General features: G+C 35.9%; 1 protein-coding gene across 1 annotated transcript; it reads right to left on the minus strand.

The window, feature by feature from the left end:
* Nucleotides 1–203: 203 nt before the first annotated feature.
* On the minus strand, nucleotides 204–13,710 carry LOC110680776 (laminin subunit alpha-1-like). The gene is made up of 2 exons (XM_021856560.1): nucleotides 13,081–13,710; nucleotides 204–629 (listed from the first exon to the last, which is right to left on the minus strand). The coding sequence occupies exons 1-2, from the start codon at nucleotides 13,693–13,695 to the stop codon at nucleotides 204–206; spliced, it is 1,041 nt and encodes a 346-aa protein (XP_021712252.1). The 5' UTR covers nucleotides 13,696–13,710.
* Nucleotides 13,711–17,760: the final 4,050 nt, after the last annotated feature.

Raw genomic sequence — 17,760 nt, forward strand, 5'->3', positions numbered from 1 at the left:
CCATGAATCCCGTTTCGTTGTCTCTCGTGGGATAAACCATTCTTGACCTTGCCAAATCCGTAACACTCCAGCCTTCCAATGTACCATAGCTAGAACTGTTCACATCTGCACTCGAACAAGTTTGTCCTATTCCTGAGCAAAAGCATTTCGAACAACCTTCAGGATTATCGGCTCTCAGTGAAAAGTATCCTGATACGCATCGATCAACACCGTTTCCCTTCCACGTGCAACTTGCACTGACAATGTGACTCGCATTCACCTCCAGGCATTGTTCCTTTTATGTCACATAGGCATTTCGTACAGTTTTCTCCATGATAACCGGGAGCACACTCCATACATCTGGAACCCGTGAATCCTTTCTTACAAACGCATTCGCCACCAATCGGATTACATTCACCAGTAGATCCTTTTGCACTGCAATTACACGGCACACATGGTTCTTCTGCGTTTGGCATTCTCTCCGAGGGCCGGTAATAAAAAGGAATGCACTTTTCGCAGTTGATGCCAGTGGTAAATTTGGTGCAATTCATACAGACGCCTCCACCACTGAGCTTCCCGCGGACATTCACGCTAAGTCCCTTTTCGTCCACGTCCCGATCGTAATAACATTCCTTGGCATGGCCGTTACACTGAAATGGAAATAAAATATTCGACAGTTAATATTTGTGTAGGTACCCGACGTCTATTTTTGAGGATTCCGAAAGTTCAATACGGTTCGACATTTTCGACAATTTCAAGTTAATACCATGAATCGTCCACAAACCATATACTTTCGATCAACCTAATGAAATCTGTGAGAATGTTCTAGAAAGTGTAAAAAATAGCAAATTATTTTGTCACATTGCCAAATAAAACCGCACTCAGAAACACGGGTAGTCACAGAATGACTAAATTTTAGTAATTCATGAATATTTTCTATCTGCCGCTCTTTCATTCTGCAGAATTTTATTCCTGTTTGTCTATTCGCCTGGGTTGAAGCATCGCTAAGCTTCAACCCAGTCGAAATGCCAGTTAGTGAAAAAAATCACAGCAGAATGAAAGAGAGGCAGAAAGAAAATAGTCATTATTGCATTAACTTTAGTATTTTGTGACAATTTTTATTTCTGACTAGTGGTCCCGGCAAACTTCGTCTTGCCATCAAGTAGGCTGCTGAAAAACGCTTATGGATCGTCCCATACAAAATGACAGTTCCGTGCACTCTCGTTTTTCAACTTTCCCGGTGAATATCCTGGGATTTTAATACACACAAACACGTCGGAAACCCTTGACGAACAAAACGGATAAAAAATCATTCAAATCCGTTGACCCGTTCGTAAGCCATTTCGTGACATACAAATACCATTCCATTTTTATTTATATAGATTGCGCATCACAGTTACATTGAGATTATACATGGTCCTCATAATTTAGTAGTTATGGAATTTTTCAGTCTATTAGCCTAATATGCGATATGATCTGTACAAAAGTCCAGCTTCAAGTAAAGTATTGTTAAGTTCTTGGTAATTCTCGGAAATTTTATGTTTCTCCCATACTAAAAGGAACTACGGGAAAAACACTTATTTTCGGCCTACAAGAATTCTGTGCCAATTTTCGGATTATCATACAAAGAAGGCAGAAATCGTATGAATAGGTCGAAAACTAGTGCTGGGTCGAAAATTAATGCTCTTCCCCTACAAACTTGTTACTCCCATTTACTCAATGCCTACTTTTCTCGTATGTTACAAATATGCAGTGTGGGGCAGTAAACTGCCCATAACTGCATATTTGTAACATTCGACAAAAGTAGGCATTGAGTAAATGGAATACAAAGTGTGCATTTTATGGAAGTATGGGAGAAAACTAAAATTTCTGAAAAATACCATGAACTCAAAAGTGCTTATTGAGGCTGATATTTTGTACAACTTATATCGCATACTAGGTGAATTGTCAGAAAATAATTCTGATAGAAAATTTCATTGCGAGGCTCATTTATAATCTCAATGTGACTGTTATGCGGTTATAATTACCAATGTGACAAAACAACTTAGTATTTTTTTTCGAATTTTCTAGAACGATCTCACAGATTTCAGTAAGTTGATCGAAAAGTATTTATCATTTGATGACTGTCCATGGTATTAACTCCCAATTTGTCAAAAATATCGAATGTTACTGTTTTGCAGTTATGGGCAGTAAAGCCCTGTCCCAATTTTGGTACAGTGCCCGTTTGATTTTGGCAACATGCCAAAAAGTTTCATGTTACCTAAAACGAAACCATGTTAAAATCGAACGGTTAATTTTATTGCAACTTTATTGGCGTAATAATGATCACAAAAATAAATTAATCTATTTTGAACATGGTAAGCCCTAAAAATGCCCACAGAAACATTGAGATTAACTGTATTGGTCATTCTTTTGTATATGCATTTCTGTGTTACCAAAATCGTACGGGCACTAGATTTAAACAAGCCTGCTTTGAACTAATCTTATCTTAATCTCAGCGTATGTGTTTTATGCAAAGATTCTATCCTATGATTGAGTCTCCCTTATAACGCTCATAGGTAGTCAATGGCGTGAGGATAAAATGCTTCTCGTCTAGTATATTTAATGTTTTACCGTGAACGTACCATATTTGACGCGGGTCCAAACTTGACGCATTTTCTAATTATTTTTTCACAAATTAATTATAGTACCTGCTAGCTAGTAGCGCAACCAGGATTTGGCTTTAGGGGGGGTTTTGCAAACATAAAAGTAATGTTTTTTGTAAAAGTTATTCGGGATAAAAAAATTTGGGCAGATGTTTTTTCTGGATTAAAATCAATAAATAACGAAACAACATTTGCAAACCTAAGCTTCTCTCGTCCACCCTAGACATACATTTCTATATAAACTAACTCCGCTAGCCAAAGGGATTATGTTGTACCTGGCTAAATTTCCCAACAGTTTTCCTAAGGACGGTGATGGTAGATAAAAGAACTTTCGAATTCCAAAGAATATTTCGTTCTTTATGAAAATTGGCGTTGATTAGCGTGATAGCGTTCAATCACTCTACGCCCCCTAAATACGTTTTCCAAGTTTTTCAACAAACATTATGATCTTCAAGTGCTATAGGTTGCAGTATGAACCATTGCGATTATTATTAGCACTTCTTCGAAGGTAAATCAGCATTTGCAGCTTGTAGACGAATGTTTGTGATTTTTAGACTTAGGATCGGAACCGCTCTCTCCAATAATCTCTCTCAGGATTTTTATTTGTAATCATCAAAACTAAGGTATTGCTTTTCCTGTGATTCACGTGCTCCGAAAGCTATGAAATTCGCCTAAACGCTGAACCAACTTTGAGATTTTTGAGGCATCGGAATTTGCATCAATCATCTGTCAATACGGTCAAACGGTCTCAATATGCATGCATATCTGCATGTATTATGACAAACTTCTCGTCAAAAACCTGTTTATTTATCAGAATAAGCAAGATAATTTCAATTTAATAAAAACTCTTTGGGGGTCATACTATTCAAAAGCATCAATTTTGAAGAACATTACTGTTAATACAACGTACTGGTCCGATGTTTTTGGATTGTAATGTTAAATTAAATAGTATATGTATTTGGAAATTATTCTTTAAAAACAAATCTGCTCTGGGGGGGGAAGGGTTGACCCCCAAACACTCTACCACCACCCCCCCCCCCCCCCACCTTGGTTGCGCCACTGCTACTAACGCTTGGAAATTGATCGCTTAATCTACACATGTTTTTGAAGGATTCTAATCGAAAAAAGTTTATTTTGATTGAAAACAGGCAAACAATAAAATTTACTTGAAAATGTATCCGACAATTGCGAAATTCTTTTTCATTAATTAGTGAATGTACTAAATATTGTTTATCAATTTAGGTGACAACATTGTATTGTTGTCAAAAGCAGTCAGTAATATTCTTTTATTTAAGAATTGACGTCGATTTTTTCTGTTTCTAAAGGTTAAGACATATTTTTGTACTAGTTTTCGTATCAAAATCTTGTGCGGCCAGTTGGGCACACAATGTTCTTTATTGTTTGCTGAATAAAATGTTGGAACAAAATTGAAAAGAAATATTTATGGTGCTTGTATTCAAAAAATTCGTCCGCATGACAACCCTGTGCTTCATGTAATTACATGTAAAGGTCCATCCATAAATTATGTAACGTTTTTAGAGAGAAGGAATTCAGGAAAATGTTTCAAGGGAGCTTAAAAAACACGTCAGGAGGTGAGGTGCTATTTTGATGGTTGGTTTGGTAAAACTCATACAATAGGGGCTGACCATTATTCTTCTTCTTCTTCTTCTTCTTCTTGCATTAACGTCCTCACTGTGACAGAGCCTGCTGCTCAGCTTAGTGTTCAATGAGCCACTTCCTCAGTTATTAACTGAGAGCTTTCTTTGCCAAAGTTGCCATTTTCGCATTCGTATATCGTGTGGCAAGGTACGATAATACTTTATGCCCAGGGGAAGTTAAGAAAATTTCCTTAACGAAAATATCCCGAACCGACCGGGAATCGAATCCCAGACACCTTCAGCATAGCTTTGCTCTGTAGTTGCAGACTCTAACCACTCGCTAAGGAAGGCCCCCAAAATGCATTACTTCTATGGTTTTTGAAGTCAAAGGTGTTATTTATTTGATTGGTCATTCAATACATGTATCTTTCTGTTGCCAGGTAGCTTCTAAAAAGTGTACAAGACGTTTTTTGTAAACGGTCCGAATCTTGACATTTCAAAACAAACCGGCAATATGCCCCTTAAAAGGTTCATCAGCAGTTTTCTTCCGTATTTACGTTTTAAAGAAGCCTTAATCCCTTGAAAAGTAAATGGGACGTGAATAAAAACTAACAGTGGAAAACCTTCGCCTGGCCAAGTAATTTGCTATAGACCAAAATCGATAAAGGAAAATCGGTCTCTGCCGTTACCGCCCCCCTCACCTTACTCATTCATTTGTTAGGCCGATTAGATAACTAATGATATATTAGAAGCTCTTATAATAGAGATTTGTTTTCAAGCATATATCGGATTTATTGATGTAGGGTCGATAGCCGCATAGCTAAGAAACAATTATTCGTATGAAATCGGAAAATAACGCCAACATCATTATTTTTAACATCATCTGAAAGCTTTTTATCTTGGCTTTGTGGGAAAAATATGAATACAATGAACACTCATATATTGTATTTATTATCGCTTGTGCAACTATAGGAACACATGTTCCTATAGTAGCACTATTTCTAATTTCTGTTCCTATAGTAGCACTAGCATCACGCATTGGCAAAATCCAAACAAAACCGTATTTTACCAAACTTTTATATTTTTCCTTTAAAGTGTGGCATCAAAAGCTTTCGTTTAATGTCAAAACAAGTTCTTAATTCATGAATTATTTCGTAAAATAAAAATTATTTGATCTCAGTAGTGCTACTATTAGGAACAATAGGTTTACTGTAGGCGCAAGGGAGCTTAAATTTTAATCAAAACTAATGATTCGATAATTTTTGAACAAATCAAGCTGTGTATCAATGGTACTCAATGGATAAATATCTCCTGACCTTCATGTCAAAAAATATTTTGGAACGAATTATAGCAAAACGGCCGTTAAAAGCCACTAGTGCGACTATACTGCCCATAACTGCATATTTGTAACATTCGACAACAGTAGGCATTGAGTAAATGGAATACCAAGTGTGCATTTTATGGCAGTATGGGAGGAAACTAAAATTTTTAAAAATTACCAGGAACTCAAAAATGCTTATTAGACAGTTTCACAAAAAAAACAAAATGTCTGGGATTCAACCAGTCACCCCCTAGTACTAGTTGCAATACTAAAACAAACTACCAGTCAAATTTTCATCCAATTTGGAGAAGATTAGGAGGTGCCTCAAGTCGAATTTGTGTTTTTTGGCTATTTTTTACATTTAAAAAATTCTAACGAGAATTTGAAAAAACGAAAATCAAAATAAATACCACTAGTTTTGAACGTATTATTAGTACTTTACAACTTCTGAGAACACTGTATGCCGATTAGAGATGTTTTTGACCTCATAAAATGATATCTGTTCATTAAAGTACCTGTAAAACATACATTTCTCTACAGTTTTTGTTCTACAAGATTCTTAACCTCATGCCTAATCATAAAAAGTTCAACCGTAGTATCATTCCTTTGTTATTTCCGAACATTATTGTAGTACATCATTTTTGTATCCGAATTACAGATAAATTGTAAAAATTCGTCGGAAATACGTTATTCCTCATTCCCCTGCATTTAGAGCTGCTGCCAAATGGCGCAATTGCTGACATGTTACAAAATTGAACATAGTAGCTTTGCTTTTTCAATGATGGATGACGATTGAAGAAAACAGCTATCAAATGTCATCAACGCAGTCGTGTTTCAAACAACATTCGCATTTGATGCCAAGCAATTACATATGTGATATAGCCCCGAGGTCAAGCTTCTCGACTACTGATCTTTGAGGATCAGAGTTTGATTGTGTCTGAGTCTTAATCACAAAATCTCCCACTTCTAAGTGAATGAAGAGAAATGCTCAAGTGGTGATTTGCGCCTTTAGGTAAGTGTTCCCTTAGTTGTGGGTGTTCCTATAGTTGCGGTAGTGCTGTTTCACTGATTTTTATTGCATTAGTCACATAACCGACACTGCCAATCGACCGTATTGGCTTGTTCGATACACAGAATAGTTGAAAAGAGCGTTCAAATTGCCTGAAAACTGATGAATATCACTAAAAATTGCTAAAACTTTTCTTACTTGTACCAATAGTTGCGGTAAAGTGTTCCTATAGTGGAGGATCCCATAAGAAAACAACGGATACCGCAAACTATAGGAACACAAATTAAAAATATACCGCAACTAAAGGAACAGTGTACCAATAGTGGAGGTATTATTTTTCACTGACATGCCGTGGATTACTGCGATGAAATTACTTTTTCTCATTGAGTAAATGGGCGTTACTTCCCGTTACAACATTAGTTTGTACATTAATTGCGCTTTCTTTAATTTAGGCGTTTGAATGAAGTTCAATCGTGCCTTAGTACCTCCACTATTGGTACATCTACCCTACTCCTTTTTCCATGCTGCATATAATAAACATTGGTTTCACCTTTTTTTTAAGAGACTTTGCCCTGACGGAGCATTTGTCTCTGTAAAAATAATTGGTTTCACTCGAAAAAAAGAATCATAATTTGAACTCCGATCCTCAAGATCGGTAGTCGAGAAGCTTAACCTCGGGGCTATATCACATACGTAATTGCTTGGCATCAAATGCCGAATGTTGTTTGAAACACGACTGTGTTGATGACATTTGATAGCTGGTTTTCTTCAATCATCATCCATCATTGAAAAAGCAAAGCTAACTATGTTCAATTTTGTAACTGTCAGCAATTGCGCCATTTGGCAGCAGCTCTAAATGCAGGGGAATGAGGGAATGTCGTATTTCCGACGAATTTTTACAATTCTATCTGTAATTCGGATACAAAAAAATGATGTACTACAATAATGTTCGGAAATAACAAAGGAATGATACTACGGTTGAACTTTTATGATTAGGCATGAGGTTAAGAATCTGTAGACAAAAACTGTAGAGAAATGTATGTTTTTACAGGTAACTTTAATGAACAGATATCAATTTTATGAGGTCAAAAACATCTTAATAGCATACAGTGTTCTCAGAAGTTGTTAAAGCTACTCAATAATACGTTTCAAACTAGTGGTATTATTTTTGATTTTTCGTTGTTTCCAAATTCTTCCGCCTAGAAGTTTTTTAAATGTAAAAAATTAGCCAAAAAACACAAGATTCGAGCTTGAGGCACCTCCTAATCTTCTCCAAATTGGCATGAAATTTGACCTGGTAGTTTGTTTTAGTATTGCAACTCCAGTACTAGGGGTGTGAGCTGGTTGAATCCCAGACACTTTTTGTTTTTTGTGAAACTGTCTAATGCTTATTTTGAGGCTGAAATTTTGCTACAACTCATATCGCATCTACTAGGTGAATTGTCAAGAAACATAATTGTGCATAGAAAATCCATTTGCTACCACCACTACGAGGCTCATTCAAAATCTTCAATGTGACTGTTATTGGGTGATAAATTACCGCATGTGACAAAACAACTTGGTATTTTTTCTCGAATATCTCGAGAAACCAAGCTCACAGATCTTCAGTTATGTTGATCGCACAGTATTTATCATATGATTGACTTCTCCATGGTATTAACTCCATTTTGACAAAAATGTCGAATGTGACTGTTTTGCAATTATGGGCAGTATAGGGGACTGTATACCAAGGGAACACCGACCCTAAAGGGTGCATCATCTTTTATATCGGTATATAAACATTGATTAACTTTGTCATTTATCAAGCGATTGATTTGGTTAGACATACTTTGGGAACATCTGTTCAGTACGATAACGATGTAACGCTTTGTATTGAAAATAGTCTTTTAGTTGTGCTAACTCAATGTTCATATCCTTGAAAATAGCATGGTCAACAGGCATAATTTGGCGGTATTAATAGGCAAAAATGACACACTTTAGAAACGTCATTCCATAACCAAGTAGTGACTGTTTGGCCCGGCGTCGATAGAAATCGATATCATTGTATGTTGACTCATTATGGCTGTACTTAATTTCGTGAAAATGGTCCTGTCGGTTACTGGCTTCAATAAGACGGCGCTTCTGGTCTCACTGCGAAACAATTTGTTCAGTTTTTACAAAGAAAATGCAATGGATGTCTGATGTTAGAAAGAAGGGACATTTGATTTGAATTTTGGGATCCTGATTTAACTTCCTTGACTTCATTTTTTTTTGAGTTTTTTTTTCGAAAGCAAAGTGTATGCCACTGATTCACGGACCATTGACGAGTTAAAGGCAAACATTCTTGCCGGAATTATTGCGAAATCTCCTGACAAGCTTTAAAAATAAACAAAAAAAAAACTCATTTTACTGTGTCCTCTAAATGGCTGCCTTTGGTTGATTGTGTTTCCATGAAATCGTCCAAATAAATTGTAAAGGGCCATACTAAATAAAAATATCTCACATATCGACGTAAAAGATGGCGTATCCTGTATTATTCAGTTACTGAAGAAAATTTCCAATATGTTTGGGTGCATACACCTTCTGGAGGAAGTTTTGAAACTCCGAATCAAAACTTCAAGTTATATAAATAAGAAAAATAATCAAGCTCTGATAGTAAGAGAAAAAAATCATATAATATGTTTAAACATTGCTAACCAATGAAAAGCACATTTACAAGTCTTTAAATCATTTATGACGGTCTAAAATTACAAATGCTTAATAGCAATATCATGAACTATGTCATCTATCTATCATTTATTTTTGGTGGTTTTTAGATTAAGAGGTCGAAGATGTTTGTTTCAAATAATTTTCCTAGTGATCATTTCAATTTTTCCAGAAATATATAACACCAACATTCACATTGATTGCATTCAAGCCAAGTGTATCAAATTTTTAAAATGTCTTTATCCACATATTAACAGAAAATCGAAATGTTGAGAACAAGATATTGATCTTCAAACAATACTCGACACGCAGAACAGCTAAATCAATAAGGACAAAAACTATTGACCATTTTTCCCTTGAAAAAGGCCACAACAAATGGCCGGAACGTCGGGTAAAATAAATTAAAACGTTTGCTGATTAAGACTGAGATAGCCGACAACCAAGAATTTACGTTTTCAACTTCCAGTCGCAACCCCAAATAGATCTTCAAACAAATTTTCAGGCCAGGTCTGCTGTATTTTTTTCAGACTTTATTTATGTGCATTTTAATTCATCTGGCTATTTCTTCATTCAGGAAAGTTGTATGCTGTCCAATATTTATCCTAACTTTTGCGGATTGGGATACCATCATAAAAAAAATTGTCATGACTAACTTAGTGGCCAACATTGTTGCAACCATTTCAACTCGCGATTAATCAAAATTCTAAGCACAAAATCCAATTTGTTTGATGATTGTTATTCAACAATTTGGAATTATTAATACACTAAAAAAGTTCTTGGCAAGTAGTCATAAACTTTTACTGCGGAACAGAATTGTTGCAACAGGAATAGCAGAGCACAATGTTTATTGTTGCTGCGTGTTGGTTTCATTCGTAGTGTATAGTTACCTCACAGTTATGAATCACTCACAAATATAGATCAATGTTGAACTAAATCTATGGTTTTCCACCGAGGAGAATTCCCCTCTGGAGGGAGTTTGGGGGAGGGGGAGAATACCTATAGTGAGAATTGATTGCTCGAAAATTTTTCAGTTTATTGAATTTTATCTTCATGACATTCAAAATAGTGTTGAACCTATCATTAGACTATTTCTCTATGTTGTCATTATTAGCATATTGTTGCAATTTACGATTCAATCTCTCAGAAATCAACAATTAAAAATAAAAACTTGTTTCACTTGATTTTTCTTTACTTCAATTGTCACCAATTTACCGTTTGTTTCAATTTTATCTTGAGCACAACCTTCAAATATTTCTCAAACTTGTTTTCCATATTCTTGTTTCTACATTGAAATAATATAAAGATTATAACTAATAAAATCGATTGGAATATTAGTCATGTTTCGAAATCGAAATGTGCTTGAGTATTGAATTACATTTCATGTAGGGAGAGGATAAAACGAAGTTAAACATCAAATGTTTAAGAGCACAAATCTAGAGAACCCAAAAGAACTATGTGCAGATAATTTGATCAATTGTTCTCCATCAGCGAGTGATTCATCGATAAAGTTTTCAGCTCAAAGAAGTCAAGGAAATTTCCATTACGAAAAGATCCTGGACTGACCGGGATTTGAACCCAGACACCTTCAGCATGGCGTTGCTTTGTAGCCGCGGAGCAGGAAAAAGCCTCTTCTTCGAAAGGCATAAAACATCCTCTTCTTTTTGAAATAAGCTTTGTAAATTAGAAGTGTATTGGAATCTAAAGATGAACGTCACAATTGCTGATCTTAAGTTATAAAATGCACTGTTATTTAATAGATATTTTGCGGTAGTTGTACATATTTGTGCCATATTCCATTACAATGTTTTCGGAAGCATACGAAATACGCGTATCTGTCAAAGGATACAAACTCTAGTGGAATTAAATGGTATAGTGCTAAATTCGTTTTCTTTTTATTTACTTATAGATATTTCACTAAACAGCTCGAAGATTTATTATCATGAAATTTGTGATTTCACCGTATCAGTAGAAAGATTACAAATCCTATCATTTATTTATTTATACCTTTGAATTAATCACGACTAATTAAAAATTCCACACTGGTCCTTTAGTGGAGGTATGGTTTTAGCATGGTCCTTTGTCTGGTGCAATCCATTGATTTCTTGTGGGACCTATGGTTACTGATGCACCACTATGAGTGCAAAGGCACAACATTTTTATGCTATTAATTTTTTAAAGCTTTACGATTGAATTTCATGGATATTATTCTATTGCTAGTATCATTTCGCAATGTACATGTTATGAATATAACACATAGTCGATTATTTGTGTGAAACTTGTTAAAACACAAAACCTCCACTATTGAAGCTATCTTTGCTTAAAGAATGTTTACCCAACCTTTTTTTTAATAATCAACAATTAATTAACAGGAATACCACGGAAAACGCCTAAATGTAGGCAATTTCAATAGGAATTTCTTAAGGTGAGATAAATCGAGCCAAAGTTCAAATTTTCAAGAGCACGGATCTGGAGAACCAAACATACGTTGAGCTGAAAACCTAATCGATTGGTCACCACCAGCTAGTGACCAATCGATTAAGTTTTCAGCTCAAACGGAAGTTTAGTTCTCCAGATCCGTGCTCTTGAAAATTTGAAGTTTGGCTTCGATTCATCTTCACCTTAATATCTAAGAAAAATTCAACTATTTCAATAGAATGAGCAATTCGATACGAAATTTAACGATATTTATTTTGTGGATACTTTTTACGCAAGCTCACAAACTTTTAGGCAGACACCATGTTTGTTTTGAACTAGAAGATTATGGATGTCTGTCAATACCACACAGAACATGATTCTAGAATTTTACATTAGTTTCATAGATAAAACTTCCTTTCATACACAAAATTTTACATTCCACAATTTGACAATAGTTTAAGACAAACAAGTAATTGTTTGACACAGTGATAAATTTTATCCTATCCGTCAATTTCACTCGAATTTACAGTAGGATGCCATTTACTTGATGTGAAAAAGGCTTTTTGCAATTTCTCATCGTAATAGGCTGTTTTTCATCACGTAGAACTGTCATGAAACGGCCTACTTTCCTGCACTGAAGTATCTCATTTCGGGGTGAAATTGATCACTTGTCAATGCCATTATTGTTAGTTTTCAAAACAACTCTATATGATAAATTTGAGCTCCCTGAATCCGAATATGCTTGTAAAATTCTTAACAATGCAATATTTATATAAATAACGAATAGTTAAATTTCAAGAATTACGCGGAAAACGCCTAAATGTATGCAATTCCCTAAGGAATTCAATGATATGTAACAGAAAATTCAATTATTTCAACCATATGAGCAAATTAATTGGTACAAGTTTTGGTGATGAAATCTGGGTTTAGGGATATATCTCATGTATTCCTCACAAACTTTCAGGTTTATACCATGTTCAAATCCTTGCTTATAAATAGAAGTTCATAGGTGTTTGTCAATACTGCACCGTGCATGATTTTGAAATGTTACGTTATTTTCATAGTAATAAACATTCTTTAACGCAAAAAACCTTCACAACACACAATTCGACAATAGTTACAACAAGCAACGTTCATTTACTGCAACTTACATTGATATTTGTGCTCCACTACGAATAAATAAAATCGTGTGATACGATGATCAATTTCACCCTTCTGATCAATTACACCCGATTTTACGGTACTGGGTGTTTCGTGTTGTCCGTTGCCTAATGTTAGTGATCGTTCAGTCTGTGCAGCCTATGTGCTGAAGACGGTGTAAATTGTCTTTTTTAACAGCTGATTGAAGATTTAAAAATGCTCGAAAACTGACGTTGGGTACGGAAAGGTTAATCAAATCATAACAACATTTTCAAAAATCTAACTCACCTCACACTTTTCACACTTGTTAGCCTGAAACGGCGTTCCAACTCGGTAGGGTCTCTGGTTGTACAACGGACAACACCGATCGCAGTGGGTCCCGCAAGTGTTGTGCATGCATTCGCACCGCGGCTGATTGTCTATGTTATTATCGTTGGCTTTGCACTTTGCAGCATGTCCGGAGCAGAAACACCGCCCACCGATCCGCAGCGAACGAATGGTGTAGAAGCTTCGTTTCGCCTGCGCCTGAATGTCCACTCCACTGTCGGCACTGACGCCATCTCGAAACACTGCGGTATGCATACGCAGCAGGCGAATCCGAATGTAGCGAGCCAAGGTGAAATTGAGCAGCTCTTGTGAAGTCGTTTTCTCACTTGGTCGACCGGTGATGAGCGAAAGGTTGATTTCACCACTCTCGAGCGGGTCTACGGAGGAAAATTGCGTCGAGCATATCACTTCGGAGTCGTTCTTGAAGATGTAGTTAGCACTGTGAGCTGCCAGACCGAAACGCTCCCGACACTCGTCGTCGTCTGCCGCAAAGTATTGCCATGCGCTGTAAACCTTGCCGTCTGTAGATTTTTCCAAAGCCCACGCCGCCGGCAGAGGTGAGATAGCGGCACGCATCGTGAAAAACACCACTTGGTAGACCTGCGGAGGAGAAACATGAACACGGGACAGCATTAGCATGAGCCTAAACGGTTCGTTCGCTTTCAATTAGGATAATAAAATTTTATTACTGTGTTTCGCTACGACGATAGTTAACGACAGATTAGTTTCGTCGCTTGTAGTATAGTCCAGTTTGCGTTGAAGATTTTCCCAATGCATCAGTCGTTGTCGGATAAATAGTCAAGAGCGTAGGAAGGACTGAACAGGTCTGACCATACGGTAGATGGAGGATTATGAACGACCAAGCAACTCCACTGAGAAGCGTTAAACAATATTCTAAAGCCCTCAGTACACTGTTTGTCAAGTGTGCAAATTTTTCCGCACGCATAAACCAACATGCAAACATCGGTCTCAACAATGACAAAACATCTGAAGTGTCAAGTGGATATTGAAGTGTTAGTTTATGCGTGTGGAAAAATTTGCACACTAGGCAAAGAGTGAACTGACGGCTTAAGACGAAGACTTTTTACTTCGACGCGGAGATTGGTAAACTATTCTCATCAAAAAGAAGCCCATCTTACTCTTTGCATACTTTTTCGAGATGCTACCCTAAAAAGTTTATAGTCACCGCAAATCATAAGTTGCTGTTGTAGTGATTCTATTCCTTCAGGGTTGTTTGTAATATTTATTTAAGACGTACCGTGCAATGGGGTGAAGTTGATCACTTTGAGCGATTTTGTTCAATAAAATCTGGTGGGATGCAATTATTATCATCTAGATATTTTTTAAACCAGTACTGGATGGGGGGATGGGATCACTAAATCAGAACCAAGTTCAAAATTTACAACTTGTTTATAAATCAGTTAATTTTAGAATTTAATTTTGTGATTTACAGAATAAACCACATTAAACGCCTAAATGTAAGCAATTTCCATTGAAATTGCCAACCTGTTCACAAAAAGAGCGATTTTTACTCTGGAAATGAATTTTCATCCTCAACTCAAATTTGAAACTGGGTTAATAAAACATATCTGACGGATTTCACGCCAACTCGACACGCGATTGGCAGCACCCCTTCAGAATTCAATGAAACTTTCTGGATGTCAAAAGTATGTGTAACTAAGATACTTTGTATATTTTGTTTTTTCAAAATCGATCTAGACTCTAGAACATTTGGAAAGGGTCAAAGTTTTTTTTTACTTTTTTTTATAAACCCGTATAACTCTAAACGGTAAGACCTACAAAAAACTGTTGTATGGGGAACTGTCGTGAAATTTCCTGACGTTTTTGAAAAAAAATTAAAAAAAATAAAAAAACATTTTCTACACTGAAAAAAAAAAATGATTCAAAACTTTAAAGTCGATTTAAAAAAAAGATTTTGATCATCCTTAAGCAAAAAGTTTCGTAATTAAATTTACTAAAAGTCGTCCATACATTGCAAATTGGGCATATTATTTGTTTGGTTGGAATCAGGGATAGAATCAGTCGATGGAAGAAGAAGCAGGAGCGGTAACTCTTGCTCCCTAAACAAATATTCCGGTTGAACGTTAGGTTCACGCATGATCCACTAAGATTGGTTGCTTTAGTGGGTTCCGAAGCCAGTTTGAGCTGGAGGTACTTCTCCATGAAGTCTGCGAACTCCATGTTCTCCTCTTTGCTCAAATCGATGTTAAAGTTGCCAGTCACGATGATTGGCATGATCTCTTTTTGATACTCGCTGAAGTTCCGCACCATGGAGAACTTCTTCTGCTTTGTCGTGGTATTCGGGGAAATGTAGAAGCCAATCTACGATTCCAGCGCTCGGCCATCATGATCCTGCAGGAAGCGAGTGGCCTAACTGATTGGTTTGTTTAAGGATACCAACCTGTGCACGATCTACGCCAAGCGTGTCACCATTATGCCGAAGGACATCCAGCTGACTCGTCGTATCCGTGGAGAACGCGCTTAAATTGAATTGCAGCACAATTTCAAACAAAAGGGCCCTCTTCAGGGCCACAACAATGCATTCGACGTAAAAGAGTTACAACCAGAGACATTTTACTATTAATTGTTTATTTATTTATCAATTATAATTTTGGTTGATTAGTTTTCAACGGAGATAAATGGCAAACAAAGATTTACCTAGGTTCCCGTCGCTCGAGTCGGGCGGCGGTAGCATTTTTCCAGTCTTCTCTGTGTGCGTATTTCGATTCGATCGACAATTTCTTACCAAATAAAAACATCAACTAAGCTGTTGCTGATTAGTTTTAGCTCTTTGTTTGACAAGTTGATACTCTGATCGCTCTAGCATGCATTTACACGACAACGGCATTATTCAAAGTAAGTAAAGTTTGTAATGATGCTTAAAATATATCCCCGAGCCCGATTTCATCTTCTAAACTCGTACCAATTAGCTCATACGGTTGAAATAATTAAATTTCTGTTAGATATCAGGGATTTCCTTAGGAAATTGCCTACATTTAGGCGTTTTTATCGCAATTCTTGAACTTAACTATTTATTATTTTTTTAAATATTTTATTAAGAATTTAGCAAGCATATTCGGATTCAGAAAGCTCATATTCATGATGGAGAGTCGTTGCAAAAAAATAGCAATTATCTCATTGACAAGTGATCAATTTCACCCCGATATGGGATTCCCCGATTTTTAATTTAAGGCATGACTTTTAGCACTAAAAATACATCTGTTAGAAAATTTTGGCACATGAGCCAGAGAGGCTGACCGTCGTGCTTGTTTTCCTGCATTCAGTTGTTTGGCATTTTAAACATTATTGAAAACAGACAAGAAAAACCCGAAATTACGGTACCGTAATCCGGGGTAACATTGATCAGCAGGGTAAAATTGATCGCAATGACCCTCTTCGTAAAAAGCTCGAATCAACATTTGTTGATGAAATATTTTCAATGCATGAATGGCGATTCTCTTTCTTCTAATCACGAGCTAATAAACAATAAGGTTTTTGCGAAAATAAAGTTGTGTTCATGCGTAAATTTTTCAACTTTTGTAAACAATGATTTTCATGATTATGGATGACACTATAAAAGAATCATGTCTCACATGAGTTCTGTAAACGATATGAGCAGGAGAAATGCGGTTGTTACTAAAAATGACATCGCCGAAAACGACTCCGTTGTCAAAATTTTCATAAATATGTTCAATAAAAATAATTCACTAATTATTATGAAGCGTGAAGAATTTCCTTAGGAAATTGCATACATTTAGGCGTATTCCACAATTCAAGGTGTTTTTAATTTTAAAATAAGTAAAAAAGTAAATGACTTATAAGAGTTTGGCCTTCATATTCGACTTCAGGGACCATGATTTTAGTAAATAATGATATTTTCAATATTACCGAACGATGGTGTGATCAATGTTACCCCATATTGGCTAAATCTAAAAATTGCCAAAAACATTTTGTTAAACATGCTTAAAATTTTCGAAAACAAAATACAGTACATAATCACGAGCAATAGGTGGCAGTACTTGTTTTAAAAATATAAAATTAGCGATATTTACAGTTTCGAACGAAATATTTAAGAAATATTCAAAAAAATGAATCAATGTTACCCCGGATTACGGTACATGTAAACTTCAAAGCCTTATAACAGCAAGAAAAATGTGCTTTTCTTTGAAAAATAAGACATGCCTTGATATTTACCCATTATCATATACCGTCATTTCGGGTGAAATTGATCACTTTTCACGGTTTTTCTAGTCTGCTTTCTATAATGTTGACAATGACAAACAACTGAATGCAGGAAAACAAGTATGAAGGTGAGCCTCATTGACTCAAGTATCGAAATTTTCTAACAAATGTAATTTTAGTGCTAAAAATATGTCTAAAATAAAAAATCGGGAGATCTCATTTCGGGGTGAAATTGATCACTTATCAATGCCATTATTGTTAGTTCTCAAAACAACTTTACTTAATAAATTGAAGCTTCCTGAATCCGAATATGCTTGCCAAATTCTTAACAATACAATATTTATAGAAATAATGAATGTTTAAATTTCAAGAATAACGCAGAAAACGCCTAAATGTATGCAATTTCCTAAGAATTTCCTGATATATACCAGAAACTCA

The sequence above is a fragment of the Aedes aegypti genome, unplaced genomic scaffold, assembly GCF_002204515.2.
Source record: "Aedes aegypti strain LVP_AGWG unplaced genomic scaffold, AaegL5.0 Primary Assembly AGWG_AaegL5_hic_scaff_1816_PBJ_arrow, whole genome shotgun sequence".
Taxonomy (NCBI): Eukaryota; Metazoa; Arthropoda; class Insecta; order Diptera; family Culicidae; genus Aedes; species Aedes aegypti.

What these genes read in the sequence shown, in the direction of transcription:
- LOC110680776 (XM_021856560.1), bottom strand. Translation starts at nt 13,695, where the DNA reads ATGCGTGCCGCTATCTCACCTCTGCCGGCGGCGTGGGCTTTGGAAAAA. An exon ending in ACAAGTGTGAAAAGTGTGAG is followed by an intron (nt 630 to 13,080) that starts GTGAGTTAGATT and finishes TTTCCATTTCAG; the next exon opens with TGTAACGGCCATGCCAAGGA.